Source organism: Bidens hawaiensis, unplaced genomic scaffold (genome assembly GCF_021521415.1).
Source record: "Bidens hawaiensis isolate Kalapana, Puna unplaced genomic scaffold, B.hawaiensis_p1.1 tig00015117_1, whole genome shotgun sequence".
Taxonomy (NCBI): Eukaryota; Viridiplantae; Streptophyta; class Magnoliopsida; order Asterales; family Asteraceae; genus Bidens; species Bidens hawaiensis.
In genome coordinates, this window is record NW_027492339.1 from 204,684 (window position 1) to 226,886 (window position 22,203).

At 36.2% G+C, this 22,203-nt stretch overlaps 1 protein-coding gene across 1 annotated transcript in view; it reads right to left on the reverse strand.

Moving 5' to 3' along the window:
• Positions 1–22,203, reverse strand: part of LOC143548415 (agamous-like MADS-box protein AGL11) — a 155,469-nt gene continuing 133,266 nt past the window's right edge. The window contains exons 2-3 of the mRNA XM_077039597.1: positions 239–317; positions 1–135 (exon numbers count right to left, since the gene is read on the reverse strand). Coding sequence (XP_076895712.1) covers positions 79–135; positions 239–317 — 136 coding nt within the window. The 3' untranslated portion in view covers positions 1–78. The remainder of the gene's footprint in view (positions 136–238; positions 318–22,203) is intronic.

A 22,203-nucleotide genomic window follows, 5' to 3' on the forward strand; every position in this document is an offset into this window, starting at 1 on the left:
ACCATTATGATCTTTCTTTCCATTATTTGTTTGACCTTGTTCCTAATAAGATAATGTGTGTGTGCAAGCTCATGTAGACTATATTAATCTGTTCGCTTTCTGTAATAGCTCTTTACATGTTTGGAATCTTTTGCACTGCAAAAAGAAATTAGCTGACTCATTAATTGATACACACATCACACGTCAATGTTCTTATCACAATAATGACCAAATAGTTCTTTAAAAAACTATAGCTTACTAAAACGTCGCTCGCTCTGTTGGTTACCTCTCCTGCTTCGAGGCATCTTTTCTGATATCTAGAAAGAATACGCCCCACACTGAAACAGGTAGTTAAGAGAAGATTAAATTATTAGAAGTAACTTGTATAGGATGCAAAGCGCATGAACTCAAATAGCTCAAAAGAGTGTCACATTCTCGATTGAACAGGCATATTGAAAATATTATTAACAAAAATGGGATTGTAAAAGTATAAAACTCCCCTAGAAAACCTCTTAGGCCAATGACAAAATAGCATGAATCTCATGGGAAAACCTGGAATGTTCAGGATGGGTAATAATGTGACGACTACTCAAGTACAGACACAGGATTAGTTTCATAAAATTTTTCAGATATTGTATTAGGTGATACCCACCCAATTACTTAACCCATTTATCAATGGATATATTAATACATTGTATGCCCAATTTTTGCGGATATTGTATTAGGTGATACCCACACAATTACTTAACGCCTTTACCCACGAATATAATAATATATTGTATGTCGTATAAAATACAATAACTAGTGCGTTAAAGTTGTTATAGACACGAAACCCTTTACCCACGAATATAGTAATACATTGTATGTCACATAAAACACAATAACTAGTACGTTAAAGTTGTTACAGACACGAATACTTTAGATTATAGGACGACTATGGATTTCAATAATTTATATATCGAAGTCGGTTTTTAAGGTGAAGTCAAGACCGTGTTTCAGGAATGGATTCCAACGGGTTATTTTTAAATAACTCAAAACCACAAACGAGCATATACCCACAGACTCAATGGGTAATGCGTAAAGGGTAACTGACAAGTATGGCTAGGATCACCAAAATTCGTTCAATACTCGACAATTGTCATCCCTAGGCTATGTCAAAGATAACCCGAAGTTGTCCTAACTTGTCCCATTTTCATCCGCAGACCAATGGTTGATATGTAAGGGAGGATAAACAAAGTAGGCCGGGAAAAATAACTTGGAAGTGGAATCATAGGCCCCAACTAAGCCCGTCAAGGTGTAAGATCATGCATCAACTTAAACTTGTTTACACAATCAAGTCACCACAAATGATATTGGAATAGAATATATATGATGCCAATTAGACAACTACTCAGATGTGTAGATCTCGTTTCCAATAATGTTAACCATATCCATTAGGGTGGATTCTTGAATTGAATATATTCTCCACCTCTACGTAATCTATTCGACATCCTAAAAGCTATTTCCATGTAAAACTATCTCCAGTGCTACGTGCGCGCTTAAGCGTCCTAGCCTGCCACGCCAACTGCTACATAATTAATATCCTTACAAATCTTAAATACCCCAATTTCATCTCCAACCCTACAAATATCCTTACCCTCTTTTGTTTTAACCTCCCCACCTACTCATTACACATAATATATAAATAAAACTTATCTTTTACTTCGGGCCTGCCTCATAGCACGAACCAAGGCAAACCCATGCCCTTGTGCAAGGGCACCTCACCTTTCCGTAGATACTGTGGTAAGGGCATTTAAGGGCCTCCAAGGATTGATCTCCAAGGACTCATGAAGATAGTCTAAGCAAATGAAACAATTCCATTTAACAGACAAAAGCGGCTAAACGAAAATGCATAAATAAATTGGATTTTAATACTAGAGTATTGAAATGTTGTAAGCTCGGAATTTCTAGAAGAAAAAGCCTTTAATTATTGGTTATTGTACCAAGCTTGTTGCAATCAACATAAAAGATTAACGTATTTCCATAATTAAGGGCAGAACTAGAGGTGCATGGTTTTCTTCTTGTATTTTCAAAGTAACTAGACCTTGTATAATCATAATCCAAAATCATGCCATTTTCAAGTAACAAAACCATTTTACTTGTCTAGTTTAATTTGCTATCCTATAAAGAAAAATGGTAGTGTACATGTCAAGGTCAATTATAACAATATGCGTTGATAACCTATTAACCCATGAAACAAAATAGCAACTAGTACAACATAACTTTTAAATCACAGGGGTGGGTTATCATTATCATGAAAAGAATGATAGAAAGGAAATAAGGCTATCCGCTATGGTGGGGGGCATCGAATCCCCTCCACCGTGCCATGTCAACGCCACGTCATCGTCTCGTAGAAAACGAGGCATCGAAGCCCGCCCCGTTATGGTTAATGCCCCTTGGGCGCCCCCAATATATATATATATATATATATATATATATCTGTGTGTGTGTGTGAGAGAGAGGAGAGAGAGAGAGAGAGAGCCCACCGCGCCCATCGTCACAGCCACCATTCCCCCTTCCGCGCGCCCTCGGCACCCCATTTCTCCCCCTTCCGCGCCCCATAGCGAGGAGCCTAAGTACTGGCTAGCTTGAACTGTCACATCTCAACCCTAATCTTGCAGTATATATAAATTAAACTGATAATAAATATGAAACAATATACAACACGTAAAATGACATATTACTGCCCTAGAAACTTCAATCAAATCACAGAATATATAACATATATATACGAGCAAATCTGTTAAGAGAGAGAGACTGAAAAGAATAGCATATAAAATGATCAATGAAACTAATCACCTGTTATGTTAGTACTAGAATATTCATACAGCTTTCTCCTCCGGGCGGAGAAAACGATGACTAGACCTGACTTTTCAACTTCCGGTAGATCTCTTATCTATAAGATCGATCTCTTGTCTCTCCATTATTATCTAGGGATCACAGTGACGAATTAAGCAGCATGTCCTCGCCTGTAATTCTATGTAAAAAGATGTTTTGACCATCACTACTTGTAAGTTGTAACTCCAATGTCTCCGGTCACCAAACCTTTTTTAACACGTGCTTCATCAGAACACACCGCCTGATAATATTAAATAACCAGAAAATGAGAGGGTTGTAATTTTGTAAGCATAAGTTTAAAATAGGGTCTTGCTCCGCGTGTAACATTATACGCGGCGTATACGTTACAGTCAAGCATGTGACTAATTATGAGAGTACTTGGTTGTCAAGTCGTATCTTATACACTCTGTATAGTGCTATACGGGACGTATTGTGTCCATTTAAATTATTGAGCACCGGCCCTCCCTCTCTTTATTATTATATATCACAACATACAAACACATATCACATACACCCGAGAATCACATACACCTGAGAAGTAAGAAGGAAAAAAAAATGTTGTGATTCAACAATTTATTTCCAGACTCAAACGAGGAGGAGCCGGGTTACGCGCTTAACGATCAGCCTAGCACGTTGGGGTTACCAGATTTGAACCAGGTTTCATTGTATATTTATTTAATATTAAGTCGTTAGTTGCTTTTTTAACTAAGACATGTGCATTACGTTTGTCAGGAGTATTTCGGTTATGATATTTAGCCCGAATAATCTTACGGTTAGCCTAGCACGCCGGGGTCACCAAATTCGAACCAGGTTTCGTTGTATATTTATTTAATATAAAGTCGTTAGTTTGATTTGTAACTAATATATGCTACCATTACGTTTGTCAAGAGTATTTCGGTTACGATAGTCAGCCATCGTACCAGGTACTTGTTGTCGGGTTGGATTATAGAAGTCAGTCTTCTTCTTCATGCCACTTACCAATAGTGGAGGCACCGTTTTACGAAACCCAGTCTTCGTACCACGTACCAGTAGAAGTGCCACCGTATACGAGGGAAACGAACATGATGTTGATAATTATGATGCTAGGGAAACTCACATGACGAAGATAATTATGATGATGATTACATAGGCGAGCCGACAGTTTTATATAAAACAGATATTGTAAGATACCAATCTATCATATGTTTTGTTTAAGTTATTATTATTATTATTTTTTTGAACATGTTTTAAAAATGAGCTTAAAACTGTTTCAGATTTTTGAGTTCCGCAATGAGTTAGAGGATTGGGCCAAGAAGAGATGACATGAACATGGGTGTGTTATTGTGATCCAATGGTCAAGGAAAAACGGTGTGGACCTTGCATGTAATCGTGAAGGGGAACCGAAACTGAAGGCCACGGTCATGCATATCGGTAGTATTAAAAAGTGTTGTCCATTTAAAATCCTAGGAAGGTACGACGTGGCAGGTCATTGTTGGAGGCTTGAAGTAGTAAGCAAGACACGAAACCACGATCACGTTGTCTTTTAGAAGGGGTACGCATAGCTAAAGAAAATGACCAACGTTGAACTTGATCTGGTGGCAACGTTAAACCGGAACGGCTCGAGGCCTAGTCAAATTCACGCAGCCGTACTGAGCAGTTTCTCGGTTCCAAATGTAAAATCAAGGGCATATACAACGCCTTGAGTAAGATTAAACATTAGGAGAAAATTGGCGATACCCCCATGAAGGTAGTTGAAAACCTTCCTAGTTTTACTATATAAAACCTATGTTTATAATATTTATTAAATTTTAAATCCAATGCAGGTACTGGAAAACTTTTTCCATAAAAATGATTTCATGTTCTATACCCAAAAAAATTCTTACACCGACAGGACGGGAGATATTTTCTTCTTTCATAATAAGCCACATAAAATTTGGCGTGCATTTCCTGAGGTGTTGTTAATTGACATGACATACAATACCAACATGTACACTGTTGGTTCAATTTGTTGGTGTGACATCCCATCAAAGTCGTTCTGTATCACCCACACATTTTTAGTTAGGAAAACAGAGAAGAATTTCACATGGGCCCTCAAGAAACTTAAAGGAATGCTCGAGGATTGTATGGAGCCACGCGTGATAGTGACTGACACGGACGTAGCCCATATTAAGTCGTGTAACGTAGTCTTTCCTAATGTCACAAAAAATTTATGTAGATGACACATCTCCGAGAAGATAAATAAAAAGTTTAAGAGTCTTTATAAAACAGATACCAGGGAGGTTATGAGCAAGTCATCCACAAACAATCCACAAACAGAAGGACAAAGTGGATATGTTATGAGCATATGGAATAGATTTAATACATGATTGAAGTACCTATCTTCTTTCAATCTAATTCTCATAGCAGTTCTTATACAAACATTCAGCTTTGTTCATAAAGGTAAAATGCTAATCTAAATCAAAAATACCTAAGATATCTGGATAAGAGATAGTTCAAAGAAATAACTGATAAAATATTACAAATCTAAGAATAACCTAAAACTATACAAGACATATGAAAGTTACAAAGACATTAAAAATTTTAAATCGGCGACAAAATATTTATCGCCCTAGAAATAGAGTGGAACTCTTGAAGAAGAATAGATAATACGTTGGATCGAAAGAATTGCCCATACCTAAGACAACAATATCGAGGACGAGATTCATTCCAAGGTGGGGAGAATGTAGCATCCCAGAAAATTCCATAATTATATTGGGGCTGGATAAGAGATAGTTTAAAGAAACAACTGATAAAATATTACAAATCCAGGAGTAATCTAAAACCATGCAAGACAGATGGGAAAGTTACAAAGACGTTAAAATTTTAAATCAACGACAAAATATTCATCGCCCTAGAAATAGAATGGAACTCTTGAAGAATAATAAATAATACGTTGGACCGAAAGAAATGCCCATACCTAAGACAATGAATCTCGAGGACGAGATTCATTCCAAGGTGGGGAGCATGTAGCATCCCAGAAAATTCCATAATTATTTTGGGCTAAAGATAACAACTTTGAAAGATAAGGGATCAAAAGTATTCTCAAAGATAATTAATCGTAAAATAAGAAGAAAAAAATAAAAACATCTCATGTCATGGAAATAAGAAAGTTCTTCCCACATAGAAAGAGGGAAGAAAGTGGAAGCATTCCACATAGTTATAATTAGAAAAGAAAACTTTTCTCCCACATTGGAAAACTGTAAACTTGGAAGCTCTTTATGTGACATTCGTCAATTTCGGGTCTTGTTTGTATTCGTTTTTGTATTTGTTTATTATGTAAACCGACCCGATTTGTAAACTGAAGCTTATGTTATAATCAAAATGATGGATTTATGTTACAATATTGTTTCACACTTGTTGGGTCTTGAAAACATCCTATTTTTATTTATTTATTTATTATTTATTTATATATTTTTTTGTTGTTTTGTGTTTTTGTCTTAATCCATTTTGCATGAAAACTCTTGTGTCTCACACCCATATTTGACCACCAACATTACCCTATATATACACCACCTTTCCTCTTCATTTTCCCTTGCTACAACTCCAAAAAAAAAAACTCTCTCAAACATCAAAGATTCAAGGTTATCTTCTTAAGTGTTCTTGAAGGATTTTGGTCTTTCATCTTAATTAGTTTATGTAGCCTTATTAATACTTGTTTATGGTTGTGCAACATATATATAATATACACCCCTTGTTTACCTTTGGTAGTTACTTCTCCGATTCCGGTCGGTGAGGTTTCGGACCCCATAAGGCAAGGCTTCATGGAGGACTTCGTGTCCTTGATATATATACATCTATATAACTTGTTCATAGATATTAATCTTGCTTATTTTAGTTTGTTGGTCATGTTTACAAGTTCCATGGTTATGGGTTTTTAAAAGTCTATGCTTCGGTTTAACCGTAAATAGCTCTAAACCGTAAACCGAACTTTGTTACTAGTTTTGTTTGTTTAAACATACTTAGTGTTAGATCTAAGTTTCTAAAATCATTTTTACAAATTCTATGGTTATGGGTTTGTAGAATCTTACCTCGGTCTTAACCCGAAACACGATCCGAACCGAAAACCGAACTTTTGTTGACTTTATTGTTAACTTTTGGTATTTTTTTTATTTGTACATTATTATACAAGTTCTTTAGTGTTTAGATATGTGGAAACCATCTATGAACTTGTTGTGAGATGGAAACCGAACCAAACCGATTCTTGCTCGCTTAAGACACACAAGTGTGTTTTTTTAGCCATCAAGACTTGTATATTTCTTTAAAAATAGTTACAAATTGATTTTTAAATATTTTCTTAAGTACTTGGAAATGTTGGATCCAACTTGATCTCATAACAAAGTTTGGACCGACAAAACCGAACACTCGCTTAACGTGTGTTGTTAGTTCTAAAACAATGGAACTACATACTTGGTTAAGTCTTATTAAATTTTATTGAGTTATCTCATAACATTCAATATTTTGGAAAGTTGACTTTGGGTTTAACCAATTATCAAGACCCGAACCGACAACCCGAACACTCGATAAAAAAAACCCGTTTTAATATCTTTATTCCAAAGGGATTTGCATTCTTGCATTTTACCCACCTTATTACTTAACATAGGTTGAGTAAATATTAAGGTTAGATACTTTAACCCGGTTTCGAGCAAACTTACATTTTTAAAGGGTTATTATTATAAATTTTTAAATAGTCAAATTTTAAACCTTGAACTTTAATTATTTACATTTCTCAACATTTATTTTGTTTAAAGACCTTCAAGACAACATTTCTAAATTCAAGACTTCTTTTCTTTTTAGGCATTGTACGTTAAACTCGTCGTTCCGACAAATCTCCAAATTATCATCTTTCAAGTTTACCACTTGAAGGTGAGTACTTCATACCCCATTTTTCATCTTTTATTTTGGGGGTGACATTTCATACTTATTCAACAAAATGCTTTATATTTGAATCTTAAACCACAAACGTGGTTGTATACTTTATGTAAGGCCCCGAACCCGGTAACCCTACTTTAGCGTCGGATTTACTCATAAACACAGTTCTTCAAATCAGAGTTTATTAAAACTTTTCGCGGAATATAAAACATCAATCATTTGTTACAAAACGTTAAACCTTTTCTTTGATACCATAACACAAAACTTTATATTTAAAACATCTTTACTTCTTTCTTCAGATGCCAGCCGTTCAATCCATGCCGTGTGTCATCCTCATGCTAACTCTGTAATCAGCTCACCTGCGTGCATACTAAAAGTCAGCTACGCTGAGTGAGTTCTAGTTAATCGAACGCCATACAATACATACACATACATACATATCCGTAGATACATATCCATACTTCACTAGTTACCCTTCTGTTCTACTTACATACTTGCTACCATACATACATACATATCTACAATCACTAACCTCAGTCTACCGAGAGTACGTTCATAGTCCGCCGTCTATACCTGTACTCAAGGTCGTGAACACGTAAAAGGTCCGCAGTCCTTACCTATGTTCACCATTTATGGTACGTGCAAGGTCCGCAGTCCTTCCCTATACCATCCTACATCCACAACACGTACAAGGTCCACAGTCCTCCCCTATGTTGCAACCTAAACCATAGCACGTACGAGGTCCGCAGTCCTCCCCTATGCTACCACAATACAACTACAGCACGTATAAGGTCCACAGTCCTTTCCTATGCTGATGCCTATCTATAATACGTATAAGGTCCGCAGTCCTTAACTACGTTGTCGTCTATTAACTGTAACACGTATAAGGCCCACCGTCCCTATCTACGTTTACATCTATCATCTACTTTACGTATAAGGCCCGCAGTCCTTAACTACGTTTACATCTATCATCTACTTTACGTATAAGGCCCGCAGTCCTTAACTACGCCGTCACCAGCCGAGTCTATGTCCGACAAAAGCTAGAGGGATTTGCCATCCTAACTTACTATGTCGAACGTAGAACTCACATACCATTCGTGTACCTGTATACACCTACTTCACATATACAATAATTACATCATAGCATAAGAACACCCTAGGCGTTCTTTACATCATTCATTTAACAACCATACCTCTTGTCGATACGTGCAATATCCGAAGATCGTTCACGCCCCGACAAGTATTCATTTGTAATGTTCATACATCTTCGATGTATAATATTTGTACCTTTATTTTTGACCTGACAGTACGCGCAATATCCGAAGATCGTTCGCGTACCGACAAGCAACCATTCATATCCATCACATATATCACATATGGCATACACTTATCACTTAGGATAAATGTATTAACAACACATCGAGTATGCACACAGCCCCGAAAACATAACACATAAATGGGGCTAGAAACTCACCTGAATACTGTTACGCTCTCCGTTAATAGTTATTCCCCTCTTGAGCTGTGCACGGCTAACTGTATAATATTTACACGTATCAATTAGCTACTACTACTTATGTTGCGTTTCTATCTTTATATGACCAACAACGAACGGGGGTCCGGGGGCAGCGCCCCTGGTAGCGGGGTTCTAGGGGCGGCAGCCCCTAGCGGGGTCCAAGGGGCAGAGCCCCTGGCTGGGGTTAAGCTGCCAGGTCAGCTTGGAAAAATTTTATTTTCGATAACTGCCTTAACACATTTTCCATTAGGTTTTTAATTTATTTTCTAAACGAACCTCACTTCAGGCGAAGTTAAACCTCGGGCGAACTTGGCTTCAGGCGAAGTTAAACCTCGGGCGAACTTGGCTTCAGGCGAAGTTAAACCTCGGGCGAACTTGGCTTCAGGCGAAGTTAAACCTCGGGCGAACTTGGCTTCAGGCGAAGTTAAACCTTAGGCGAACTTGGCTTCAGGCGAAGTTATACCTTAGGCGAACTTGGCTTCAGGCGAAGTTAAACCTTAGGCGAACTTGGCTTCAGGCGAAGTTAAACCTTAGGCGAACTTGGCTTCAGGCGAAGTTAAACCTTAGGCGAAGTTACGCTTGAAGGCGAAGTTACGCTTGAAGGCGAAGTTCATCAGGCGAACTTAATCTTGCAGGCGAAGTTGTCGCGCTGCAGATCTGTTTGCCCATAACTCCTTCGTTTCTTAGCCAAATAACTCGATTTTGGTACCCACGGAACCGTATGATCGGCGCCTACAAACCCCAACCATCAAATCGGCCTAAAATCGACGTTTTAGGGGTCCGATTTGGGCAGTTGGGTTTCGGGTCCGGTTAACCCATCCAATCCTAACAATTTTCAGTAATAATAGCTTTGTTAGATTAGTTCTTACCTCACCAACTCAGATCTATCAACAAATCTCGGGTCTCGGCTTCGAATCTAGATCGGTTAGAATGTGTGTGTTTTGAGGGTGTAAGGAGTGTGTGTTAGGGAGTTTGGTGAGAAATGAGATATTTTGGGATTTTGGGGGTATTTATATCCCTGAAATCCCATTCTCATTTAACCTATCTCAATTAACCCAAGTCCATAACCCACTTCCATTACCCGACACTAGCCCGACCCATACCAACTACTATTCTTTTATTTATTTCCTGATAACCCGAGTAAACTTCCCATCTATTAATAAGTAATATAATTAATATTACCTTTGAAATTTCGGGATGTTACACTTTACCTAAATAATTGCTCGATTTGGTGTTCTATGCTTATATGCCTATGTGTTTATCGCTTTTGGTTGGTGGAACTATAAAATCCTAGACTATTTGGCATCCCCTTATAGCAAGGTGTCGTTAACGTAATGCAATTAACGATAACTATAAAATCCTAGACTATTTGGCATCCCCTTATAGCTAGGTGTCGCTAATGTGTTTAGCGATATCTATTTATCCAAATTACCACTTTTATTTATTGTTTCGTATGCAAGTTTTGTGGCTATCTTTATTATATACTAATATGATTAAACTTATGAATTGCTCACCGACCTTTGTGTTGACAAACTTTATTTTATGAAATGTTGCAGGTTTGCATCTTGGTTGATTTATGATTGTGAAGAAAACGACATCAAAGACCTTAGGATATTAGTAAAAATGAACAATATCAATTTGCCATATTTTGTGATATCTTGTTTATGGTTATTTTATGGATAATTGTTATGTGACATTTTCGATGTTGTGAAATGAAATGAGTTTATTAAATACTGTCACTTTAATTAGTGTCATGTGCTTATGGACAATCGTTACACCTCGGCATGTTCCGCCGCCTTTGGTTGGGGTGTGACACTTTATAAGAAAGAAAGTTTCTATAGTAATATTCTTATGTGGCTAACCACTTTCAGTAGTCCTAGTGGAGGGTACAAAGAACCCGACGCACACGGACTTTGATGGCGCACTTCGCACGCTCGCATCGCCGCTTGAGAGCCGCCTTAGTATTTTTGGATGATGGAAGTTAGATCAAGACGTGACGAGCTAGCAAAGTCCAGGGACTAAAAATGAAAATTATAAAAATATAATTCCTTCACACGACGCGAAGGAATTGATATAAAAGCGTCGCAGTATGTGAAGTAGCCATGAAGTAACAGTGTCTTTGAATGACACGTGGCAACACGTCATAGGTCACCACATGGTGACACGTGGCAAGCCTAGTTGTCAACTCACCAAACCTATAAGTCTACTTCGCGCGATGTGAATGGATGTTTCACGCAACGCGAATGACAAAAGAAACCTGAGGTGGTTAATTGACCGTTCACGCTACGCGAAAGAACAAAATGAGATTCCTTCGCGCTACGCGAAGGAACACTTTTCCTGCCTATAAACAGGTGGCCATAGGATGAATTCGCATTCGTCCAATCACACTCCGATCACACATATAACCTCGTAAAATGCGTCGTCATCTGACACGCTCGTTGTCTCGAAGTACGTACAAGTAGTAAAACCTCTGTTGGTTTATTCTTTCAATTATCCAACGATAAGTAGAAGTGTTGCCCGAGTGAAGCCTGGGCATTTCTTCTAAGCAAACTATACAAGGTAGGGGTTATGCCTGATTATTTTATTATATATGGCTTAGACCCTAGTCGGGGATATAGCTCATACCTTGATCAAATAATAAGTGAAATATAGATTTCATAAGACGAGATTATGGATATAATATTATTTCTTTATTTTATATAGGAATATTGGTTTTAAATAATCCCAACTATGGCCTATTGGTAAATATCAGTCCCAACTTTACACTTGCCTGCTGACCGTCCCAACTATTGATGTATTTGTTTTTAATAGGCCGTGACTAACGGATGTTAACTCCGTTAGTGATTTGCTGACATGGACCTTCTTCTCCGGCCGCATCACGCCGGAAACTTGCCGAAAACCTGCAACTTGCCTCCATTCTCCCTAATATCGTCACACCGTCTCCCTCCCTCTTCAAAAGACATCAGAAATTAGAAAATGAAGTAGATTTCATCTTCTTTCATGGCCAATCCCTATATACCAAACCCGATTTTATTTTCAAAAATTTGAAATCAATGTTACACGATTTACAAAATAAGCATAGGGCTTTTGTTAAGAGGATAAAAACGAGTTGAATGATGTGTCAATTACCTCGAATGGTGCATGATTGACGAGGGTGGACTTCGCCTGAGACAACAACGGCAGCACGTCAGTTAGGTTTCGAATGAGGGAAAGATAGAGAGAGATGGTGTAACGATATTAGGGAGAATGGAGGCGAGTTGCAGGTTTCTGGCAAGTTTCCGGCGTGATGCGGCCGGAGAAGAAGGTCCACGTCAACAAATCACTAACGGAGTTAACATCCGTTAGTCGCGGCCCGTTAAAAACAAACACATCAATAGTTGGGACGATCAGCAGGCAAGTGTAAAGTTGGGACTGATATTTACCAATAGGCCATAATTGGGATTATTTAAAACCAATATTCCTTTTATATATAAAGATTTTATAACTGTTTCTTATGAAAAAAGAAACTCGATATATACGTTTCTTCATGAAGAGAAAACGTAGTGAATAAATGATGAATAAAGAAAGGACTAAAGGTCAATGTTTTTAAAACCGGACCGGTTTGGCCGGTCCGACCGGTTAACCGACCGGTCCGGTTCAATATAGTTCACTCGCTTCCCAAAAAACTGACAGGTCCGAACCGGTTCAATCGGTGAACCAGACCGGTTCAACTGGTTTATTATGGAATTTTTATATATTTTTCCATTTAACATTTTTTTTCATAATTTTTGAGTTCGGCCAGTCCGACCGGTTGAACAGGTGAACCGGTAACCCGACCGGTTCAGTGCTCGATCCGGTTATGAAAACATTGCTAAAGGTCCTTATGTTTTATAAAAGAAATGAATATCAAGGTAAAAGTTATGCGCTCAGACTAAAGGTTTGAAGCTAGATCCCTGACCTAGTATTTATAAAAGGTTATTCTCGTACTATAGATCCGAGGTAACAAGAAGCATAAATCAGTGAGACACACTGATCAAGAATAAAGATGAATACGTCTAACCTCTTTACAACTTTATAAATCAAGTCTTTAAATGTTTACATAGGATTATGTATCCCTAAAACTTTATAAACAAAGGTAATCGTTGGCCCTTAGTCTATCGTATACGTTTGTTTGGATCCTTATATATGTGGATAGACGGTGGGCACACCACACCAGACTTGCTAATGCCTCCGCCACGTTGGGCCGGACCAAAGTAATGTCCGAGAGGGGATTATCTTGTGTATATTGGTAGTTGCTAAGTCCTCGACGCTGCGGTGTTCGCTGCGTGGTTTCGAGTTGAGCTGGATGTTTATAATAGTAATTCAAACTTTCAGAACCTGATTATTTCCTATGCCACGTTGGGTCGAGGCCTACGATGTCTCGAGGGGATAATTAAGTATCAAAATTATTTTGTGTCAACGTGTTCACCAGCATATAGCTGACGTATTTTTTCCAACATTTCAGGAAACACAAGTATAGTACAGGTAGCAAGGATTTGAATCTTTCATGAAGATAGAAGCTCGCTATATGGGAATGGCTGAGTTTTATTTATTAAAATAATATGAACAGGTTTATCAAAAGTTTATAAATCTAATACTTGGATATTCATTATCTAAAAAGTTTTCTAAATAAATTAATATTTTATATTTGCAAGCACTCGGATATCTAATAACCGAGAAGTTTTCAAAATAATAAATAATTTATTCTAAATAAAGTCTTCCGCTAAAAACACATGTAACCATGATATAATTACAAAACAGTTACCAATTATTGGTTACAGGCCTAGGCCCTAAGTCGGGGTGTGACAGCGATTCTGCAGTAAATGCGACTATGAAGATTTGCGATTCCGGGTGGATGCGATAGCGATCAGATATGCAATTGCGATCTGGATGCGTGTGCGATTTGGAATGCGACTGCGATTCCAAATGCGATTGGAATCCAGATGCGAATGCGAATGCAATTGCGAATCAGATGCGGATGCGAATCTGAATGCGATTGCGAATTAGATGCGAATCTGAATTTGATTGCGATCGTATATTTGACACTACAAATTCACAAAACACGTTGTTCAAACCTTATTTTCACAAAAAAAAAACCTTCTTGACTAACAAAGCTTCAAACAACCGAAATAACCCTTAGTACACTTAAACACACTCTCGAAACACTTAAAACAAGACCAAAATCCAAGGTCATGACCCAAGAACCTCAACTAGAGCCGAAAACTCTGATACCAATTGTAGGTCCTCACAACTAGTTCTTGAATCAATCCCTGTTATAGGCTAGCTAAAATTAATCACCTACAACAAACAAGAATCTCGAATCTTGTAGTGTTTATTATTTATTATATTTGGTAAAAATTAAAGATAAGGTACAGAGAGAAACTAAGAGTTGATGAAAGAGATTTTTGAAAAAACTTAAAAAGCATCTACTATTTATTTATAGTGAAATACATGCGCATGCTACTTCTACTCAACCAAGGCCCAATGTGCTTATTTACAAAAGGCCTCTCCAAAACAAAACTAAACAAAAGCACATGGATTACATACGATAACAAAGCTAATTAATAAAAGACTTAATCGTTGTAAATGGGCTCTACAAAAACCAACGGACAATGAAATGAAAGATGTTCCCATCATCAATATTACAGGATCCAACATATCATTCAAGTTGAAAATATTTCAGTTTCTTTGATGTTATAAATGTTGCTGTCAACTTGTTGACTATACGAAAGTTAATTTAAAGTATATACGTCATAAACAAGCTAGAGATCATATAAGTTACACACATGCATATAGTTTCTTTTGCTAGTTTCACGTTCCACCAATGATGTACATAAGGTGATCTGGATAACTAGTTAAGCAAGGTTGTGTGGTTACTTAAGAGGGAAGCAAAGCGTGATGGGTTATTTGACGTTGGGAGTATATCAATGCAGTTCAAGGTGGTTGGAAAGGCTGACACAAGGTGTAGATAAGGTAAGGAAGACAGTGTTACTTAATGGAGAAGCAAAACGACACGGTTATTGACTTATTGGACGGTGTATATCCGTAAAATTCAAAGAACGTATTTAGCGGTTGAAATTGAAAGGGTGACCATGTGACGCGAGGTGCATGCTCCGAATTATTAAAATATGAGATTTTATCCCCCGTATTACGAAGGCTGTTTTACATTATTTTCATTTTTAATATTTATATATGTGTATTTGGTTTTTAATTTTATTTGTTATAAGAAAGTTAATAATTAATATACTTGAGGTTTGATAACGAAATGGTTTCACAAATAAATGATATGTTATAATTAGGTTTAAAAGCTATCTGGGTTTGATGATACCCGTTACCCGTTTATTTTTTTTATTATAAAATTGTTTCTTAATTATAAATAATATCTTTTTTTTTAATAAAATAGGATATTAATTTTTAGTATATCCCTAGTTTATAAAATTTTCATATCAAATATTTGATAAGATTAATTTTTAATATAATGAGATGTTATAACCCGTTTAAGAGCTATCTGGGTTTGGTGAGCAATTCAGGTCAAATGCGTGAGAAACCTTCATTTACAAATAAAGCAATCTGATGGCTTAAGAGAATAGTTGTTTTACATTTTTCGTTTTTTAATATTTATTTTTTGGATTTTAATTTTCTTTATTGTAAGAAAGTTAATAATATACTTAGGGTTTGATGATGAAAGGACTTCATAAATAAATGATATGTTACAACCTGTTTAAAAGCTATCCGGATTTGGTGACCCATGACCCGCTTATGTTTTTTACTATAAAATTGTTTATTAATTATAAATAATATCTTTTTCCTTTTAAATTGGATATTAAATTTTAGTATATCTCTATTTTATAGGATTTTCACATCAAATAATTGATAAGATTAATTTTTAATTTAATGAGATGTTATAACCCGTTTAAGAGCTATCTGGTTTTAGTAAAACCCATACCTATGAATTTGGGTTAAATCAATGAGAGGCCTCTATTTAAAAATCAAGCAATCTGGTGGCTTCCATAAAAGGGGGGAGCGACCACATCACGATACATAGGATTTTAGGGGTTTCGTTTATATATATATATTATAGATATTCTATTTTACATGCACAATTTTATTAGCGTGATTTTGGTGGTCGATGGTTATTTCTCCCCTTTGTTCTCAGCTGAAGATTTCTTTTCCAAGAAGAGTTAAGTGTCATTTTAGTACATGTGGTTTGTCCAATTACGAAAATTTAGTACCATCTTTGAATTTAATGCAAATGGCTACCTCACTTTTCTAAAACTTGCAATTTTAGTACTTTTTTCCTAACCCCGTTTATTTTGTCCGTTAAGTCAAGGGCAAATTAGTAGTTCCGATTATTTTATTTATTTTCTCTTTTAGCTAAATGTCATTTTCATTCCTTGGTTTGTTCAATTACGTAATTTTAGTACCTTTTTTTTTAATCTATTGCAATTAGATACTTTGATTAGTTTTAGATAGACAGACAAACCAAAAGGACATTACATATTACAATTAAAAGATTATCTCTAACCCTAAATGAACAGATCAACCCCCTGCCCGTGCTCATTGATCCTTCAAACCCTAACCATTGTTCATCTTCAAGTTCAATGAATTACGATATATTGTTTTGTCCATGTGATTCGTCAACCATCATTCATCTACAAGTTCAATTGATATTATACTAAGAGGTGCGAAGTTGTGTGATTGTTATTTAGCTTGATCCTCCGATGTGTTAAAGAGCTACTGTTACTATACCCAAACTTTTGAAAAAAAAATCAATGTATATAAAGAAAATGCAAGAAAAATGGCTAAGAGGAATTCAGATCTTGAGCTACTAGAAGTAAATTGGCAATCAAGAACAAAAGGCTAAAAAATATGTTGTACATTTCATGGTTGTTTTACATCTTTTATCATGTATTTTGTTATCTTTTAATTGTAACTAGCCAAAGTGTCTGCACGTTGCTGCAGGTTTGTACAAGTTATCTCCTCGTATCGATTTTTAGTGTTTGGTGGGGTGTGTAATGGGTTATCATTGCGAGCGAGCTTCCACGTGTGCATATGGTTTTATGGTTTTTTTTTGGGAGGGGGTGCACACTAAAATATTAACATTTGATACATCACGTTTTATGAAATATTTGTTAATAACATAGGTATGTAGGGTTTGTGAATTTTAATCAACATAAATGATTGAATGAGTGTTAATTAATGTGCAGTTAGAGTTGAAATTTAATCAATAGATAAAGAAATGCTTAAATTAAAGCCACTAAGTTGTTGGTCAACGAATTGTAAAAAGGGTAAAGCGGTGCGCATACGTGTTTTGATTGTGCACAGGCATATGTATATATATTGGATTGATGTTGTCAACGTAACTGGTACTTAAGTTCTAGAAGCAAAAAGTTTTTATTCGGGGCATCACAAACTGACAAATAGGAATGCGATGGAAATTAAGAAAAGAATATGATATTAACAGACTTAAATAGCGGGAGAGAAAAGGGTCTCAATGAAGACTACCCCCTTTTCGCTAGTAAACCAATTAATGTAGTAGGGCACGTCTTAACGGTTTGTTAACGATCATAGTCTCATATAGTTTTGTTGTGCCAACCATAGCAAACAGTTTTCCGTTTATAACGTAATGAGTAATGGGGATCCATGAGTGTAAGGATATTAGTGGGATTGCAGGGCTGTGAACATGAGGATCCACTTATCTTGGAGCAGCAGAGACCATAGATTGTATTATATGTTGTCGTTAGCCTGAGTTAAGAGCATCAACAGGGATTTGTCATTGCGTCCCAAATGGGCCATAAAAGTTGATTTTAAAGGAACATGGGGGAAGACTGTCTCTTTAACCCAAGCCGACTAATTTTACCTCCATACAAAAGCACCTCTAGTACCTGAGACAACTGTTTTATTTTTTATGAATCTAAATACTGTCCTGAAAAAGAAGTAACCAGCCCTGGCCAATGGCCGACCCGCTCGCACTTTCTTTAAACTTCTTCTATTCAAAGATTTAACTTTTTGATATGAATTTTACATTAATTACAAAAGAAAAGCAAAGAAAATGTTACTTGAAGAACCCAACCTGATCCGTCACATAAAAATGACATGTTTTTATCTGTTATACTACCCAATGGAGTCAAATAAGTGGTAAAAAAAGGTACTTTGGATGAATTTTGACTCATTTCCTATTTAGAAGCTTTCGGTACGCTTGATCCGGTATAGATTAAACTATATATAATGTAACAACGTAAACATATTTAATTTGCATAACATGAACATAATAAATTTTAACACTGGAATGGATGAAATCGACTCATTTACTTCTTCATTTTCTAAACCAACCCTTGTTGACCCGGGTTCGCTTTGAGCAAAACCCAAATTGATACATTTATTAAACCGGCTTGTTAATCATAAAAGTGAACAACGATACCCATAAGCCAAGGCACAAAACAGACCAAGCACAACCGAACCCAAAACAAACAAACACACTTTACAGGAAGAAATTAAAGATTACAGAAGAAAGTATGATAGGATCACATATTTAGCCACAATATTGCATCATCTTTGACCATTTTCAAAACGCAAGTCTCCCTAACAACTATCTTTAATAACTTCGACTAATATGATGTGTTCAATAAATTGATTTTATAACTGTATGCTGGCCACTGGGTATACGAAGAATGATCTTAAGCTGCCAACAAGCAAATAAGAGCTGATATATTCAGACAATAGGGAACCACCAGCATGGGCATTTAACCACAAGAAAGCCAACGTAAATTTTTACCTAAAAATTCAAAATTGACCAAAAAACAATTTTGACCACAAAAAGTCAAAGTTAAAGTTATACCTTTTGGCCCACCCGATGAAGCCAACTCTTTTAAGGTGACTCGTTTCGACATGAAACAAACAGACACTTTTTCATCGTGACTCGTCACAAAGCAAAAAAATGACATCAGAATTTGAGTTTAACATATACCCATATTGTACTTCTAAAAATTATATATTGGTGATAAACATATAAAGAAAATGAGTGCTCAGTGAAACAACCAAAGTGAAAATATTTGTCATTGTAATCAGGTGATGATGAGCACGAAAATCATAAAATTGAAAATTGTAATTGACTTTTTAAAGTCAAACTGCACAATGCTAAACATATGACCCATAATGTAAAGTATCAAGTCAAATAGGACACAACTGAAACTTAGAAACTAACAAACCGAGCATCACACTAATCTGACTATCTTCTCTGATTCAATCCAACTCTATGATTGTTCCATAAAAACAGTTTAAAGACTTTCAACTTTTTTGGACATCAACTCATTCATGCGAGAAAGTCTTACATATTTTTTAACGGTCTAGCGAGAAAGTAAAAAACGTTTATAGAATTAAACTTGGATAAACCATGTGAAATCACATCTGAGTCAATTAAAGTCAAACTTATCCTAATTCTCACAAATGGTCAACAAAAATTTATTTTTCCAATCTTTTTGAAATGACAATAATACCCTTTTCTTCAAAAACAGTTCCAGCTCTATGTACTTTTCATAAACAATATCATACTCCTGATTATGATCACTTGAAGAATGGGATTCCATCATAAAGGGCGGAATATGTCCAAAATACTCGAACCCGATTAACCCGACCCGAACCCGAACAAGTTGATTAGGGTCAGGTTAAATAGGGTCAAAAATTATTAATTGGGTTATCCGGGTTAGCCCGATTAACCCATATTGTTATTAGGGTTGGGTTTCAGGTTCATGTTTGATAAAAAATCACCATATCAGTTTGTAAATGAGACAAGACTGAGGCTTACTCCAAATAGCCTTATTTTTAAACGAGCCTAGCAATCCCACTTGGTTTGTAAGCGAGCCAAACCAGATCAGTTTGTAAACAAGCCAAGACCGAAGCCTGCTCGAAATCAGATTGTTTATAAACAAGCCGAGCGGAGCCTGCTTGGTTCGTAAGCCAGCCAAACTGGATCGGTTTGTAAACAAGCCAAGATCGAAGATCGCACAAAATTGGCTTCTATGTAAATGAGCCAACCTGCATGTGCTTGGTTTTTAAGCAAGCCGAGCCGGGTCAGTTTGTAAATGAGTCAATACCAACCTAAGGTTTCTCAACTGCTGGTATCGTTTAGATGCTTGTTGGCTTGCTTGTCGGTTTGTTTAAAATTAGCCCAATATATAAAAATTGTAACTTTTATAGTTTAACTATGCATTACGATTTTTTTAGATAGCAGCAAACACTCTAATGTTAAATAGAAAGACTCTCCAGCAGGAAGATGGAGGTGTATACCAAACCAAAACACAAGATGACAGATTACAACAGAATACAAAAACAGCCCCTATAGCAAATTTAAACCGACTCACAAAGATGAAGGTGACTTAACCCAGTCAAGCCAAACAATCCTTACACGTTCATCCGTTTCCAAACGTGCCACGTTGAAGAGAAAATATGATAGACCTAAATTATCTGGACCATATGACTTATCTATGAAGATAGCAGGATGGCCCATTACAAGAACACAAGAAGTTGATTTCTTTTTGCTACCATCTATCACCCAAATGGCAATGTCTCGTTCAACAACAGCATATGAAATTACATATTTTCCATCATCAGAGAAAGTCATACACCGAACAACCACCTATTATAAGATAAAGATTAAGCAAAAAGCATAAAAGAAGTTAATAAAATAATAAAGACAAAACAGAAACATACAGGATGCCGGGAAATTTCAGAATCTTTTTGTGGTCTGAACAACTGAAGATCTTTAGTTGAGCTGCTGCTGTTGCTAAAAGTTTCCCATCTGATGTTAAAGGATTAGCATAACAAATGTTGCATGATGAAGTAAACAAATTTCTACACAAATTCAGATGACATATATCCTGATGAAACACACATTGCAGATATGGCTTTTGCAAAGGCTTTAAACTTGCTCAACAAGTTTCCTGTCATGGAATCAAGTTCACATACCATCCCATCAACACCAGCAGTATACATTGATCAGAAAAGTCAACCGCATATCACAATATGAAATTATCTTAACCTAATTCATTCACTGTGATTATAAGTTCTAAAGATTGGTGTAATAAATAATTCGTTAGTATCTAAAAGAAGAAATAGATGATTTTTTTTATTCCGCCAATCTATTTCCAATAACTCAACATGAGAAAGAAAAGGTGTGGGATGCTCCACGTGAAACCTACTACGAAGTTGTGGCAACCAATTCATGACTGACTAAAAACACAAACAAAGTTTAATTGAATTGAATTGAATTGAATTGAATAGATATATTCTCCATACCATGACATTTCGAAATTCCAGGGCTATGAGCTCGACTTAAAACCCTAAATTCGACAAACAATACATAAAATAAATGAAAAACCAATAGTAATAATAATCAAATCATGCTTCGATCGGCTGCTTTCGCCTCTGTTGAGCATGCCAATTTCCAGAAGCCGTGCACAGCAGAAATTAATCAAAGCAAAAAACCTTTAATAACAATACGAGGAGCACTTACCTCCATTGCAGGGAGTGAGAGGCGACCATTTAATTCAATCTTTTGATTGCACAATAATTAATGGGCAATTGAAGGGAAGGAATGGGAATGGAGGAGTCCGAATTGATTGAAAGAATTATTAATAGTCTAATTGAATTGAACGAATAAAGAGCATTCAAGAGCCCTAAATGTGAAGGTGTTTGAAAGGTTCCAACAGCAGGGATATGTTTTTAACAATTATTACAATATCAACCCTAAACATTCATCATTTGTATATTTCTAAACATGCATGTGGTATTCCTATTTTGTCCTTAAATCTTTCCATTAGAAAATTACACCGAACGCTTTAAGAATAAATCGAGGGGTTGACAAATTACTTTTTCTGCCCAATTGTGAATTGTCTCTTTTGTCCCTAGCATCTAATTGTGAAATTACCATG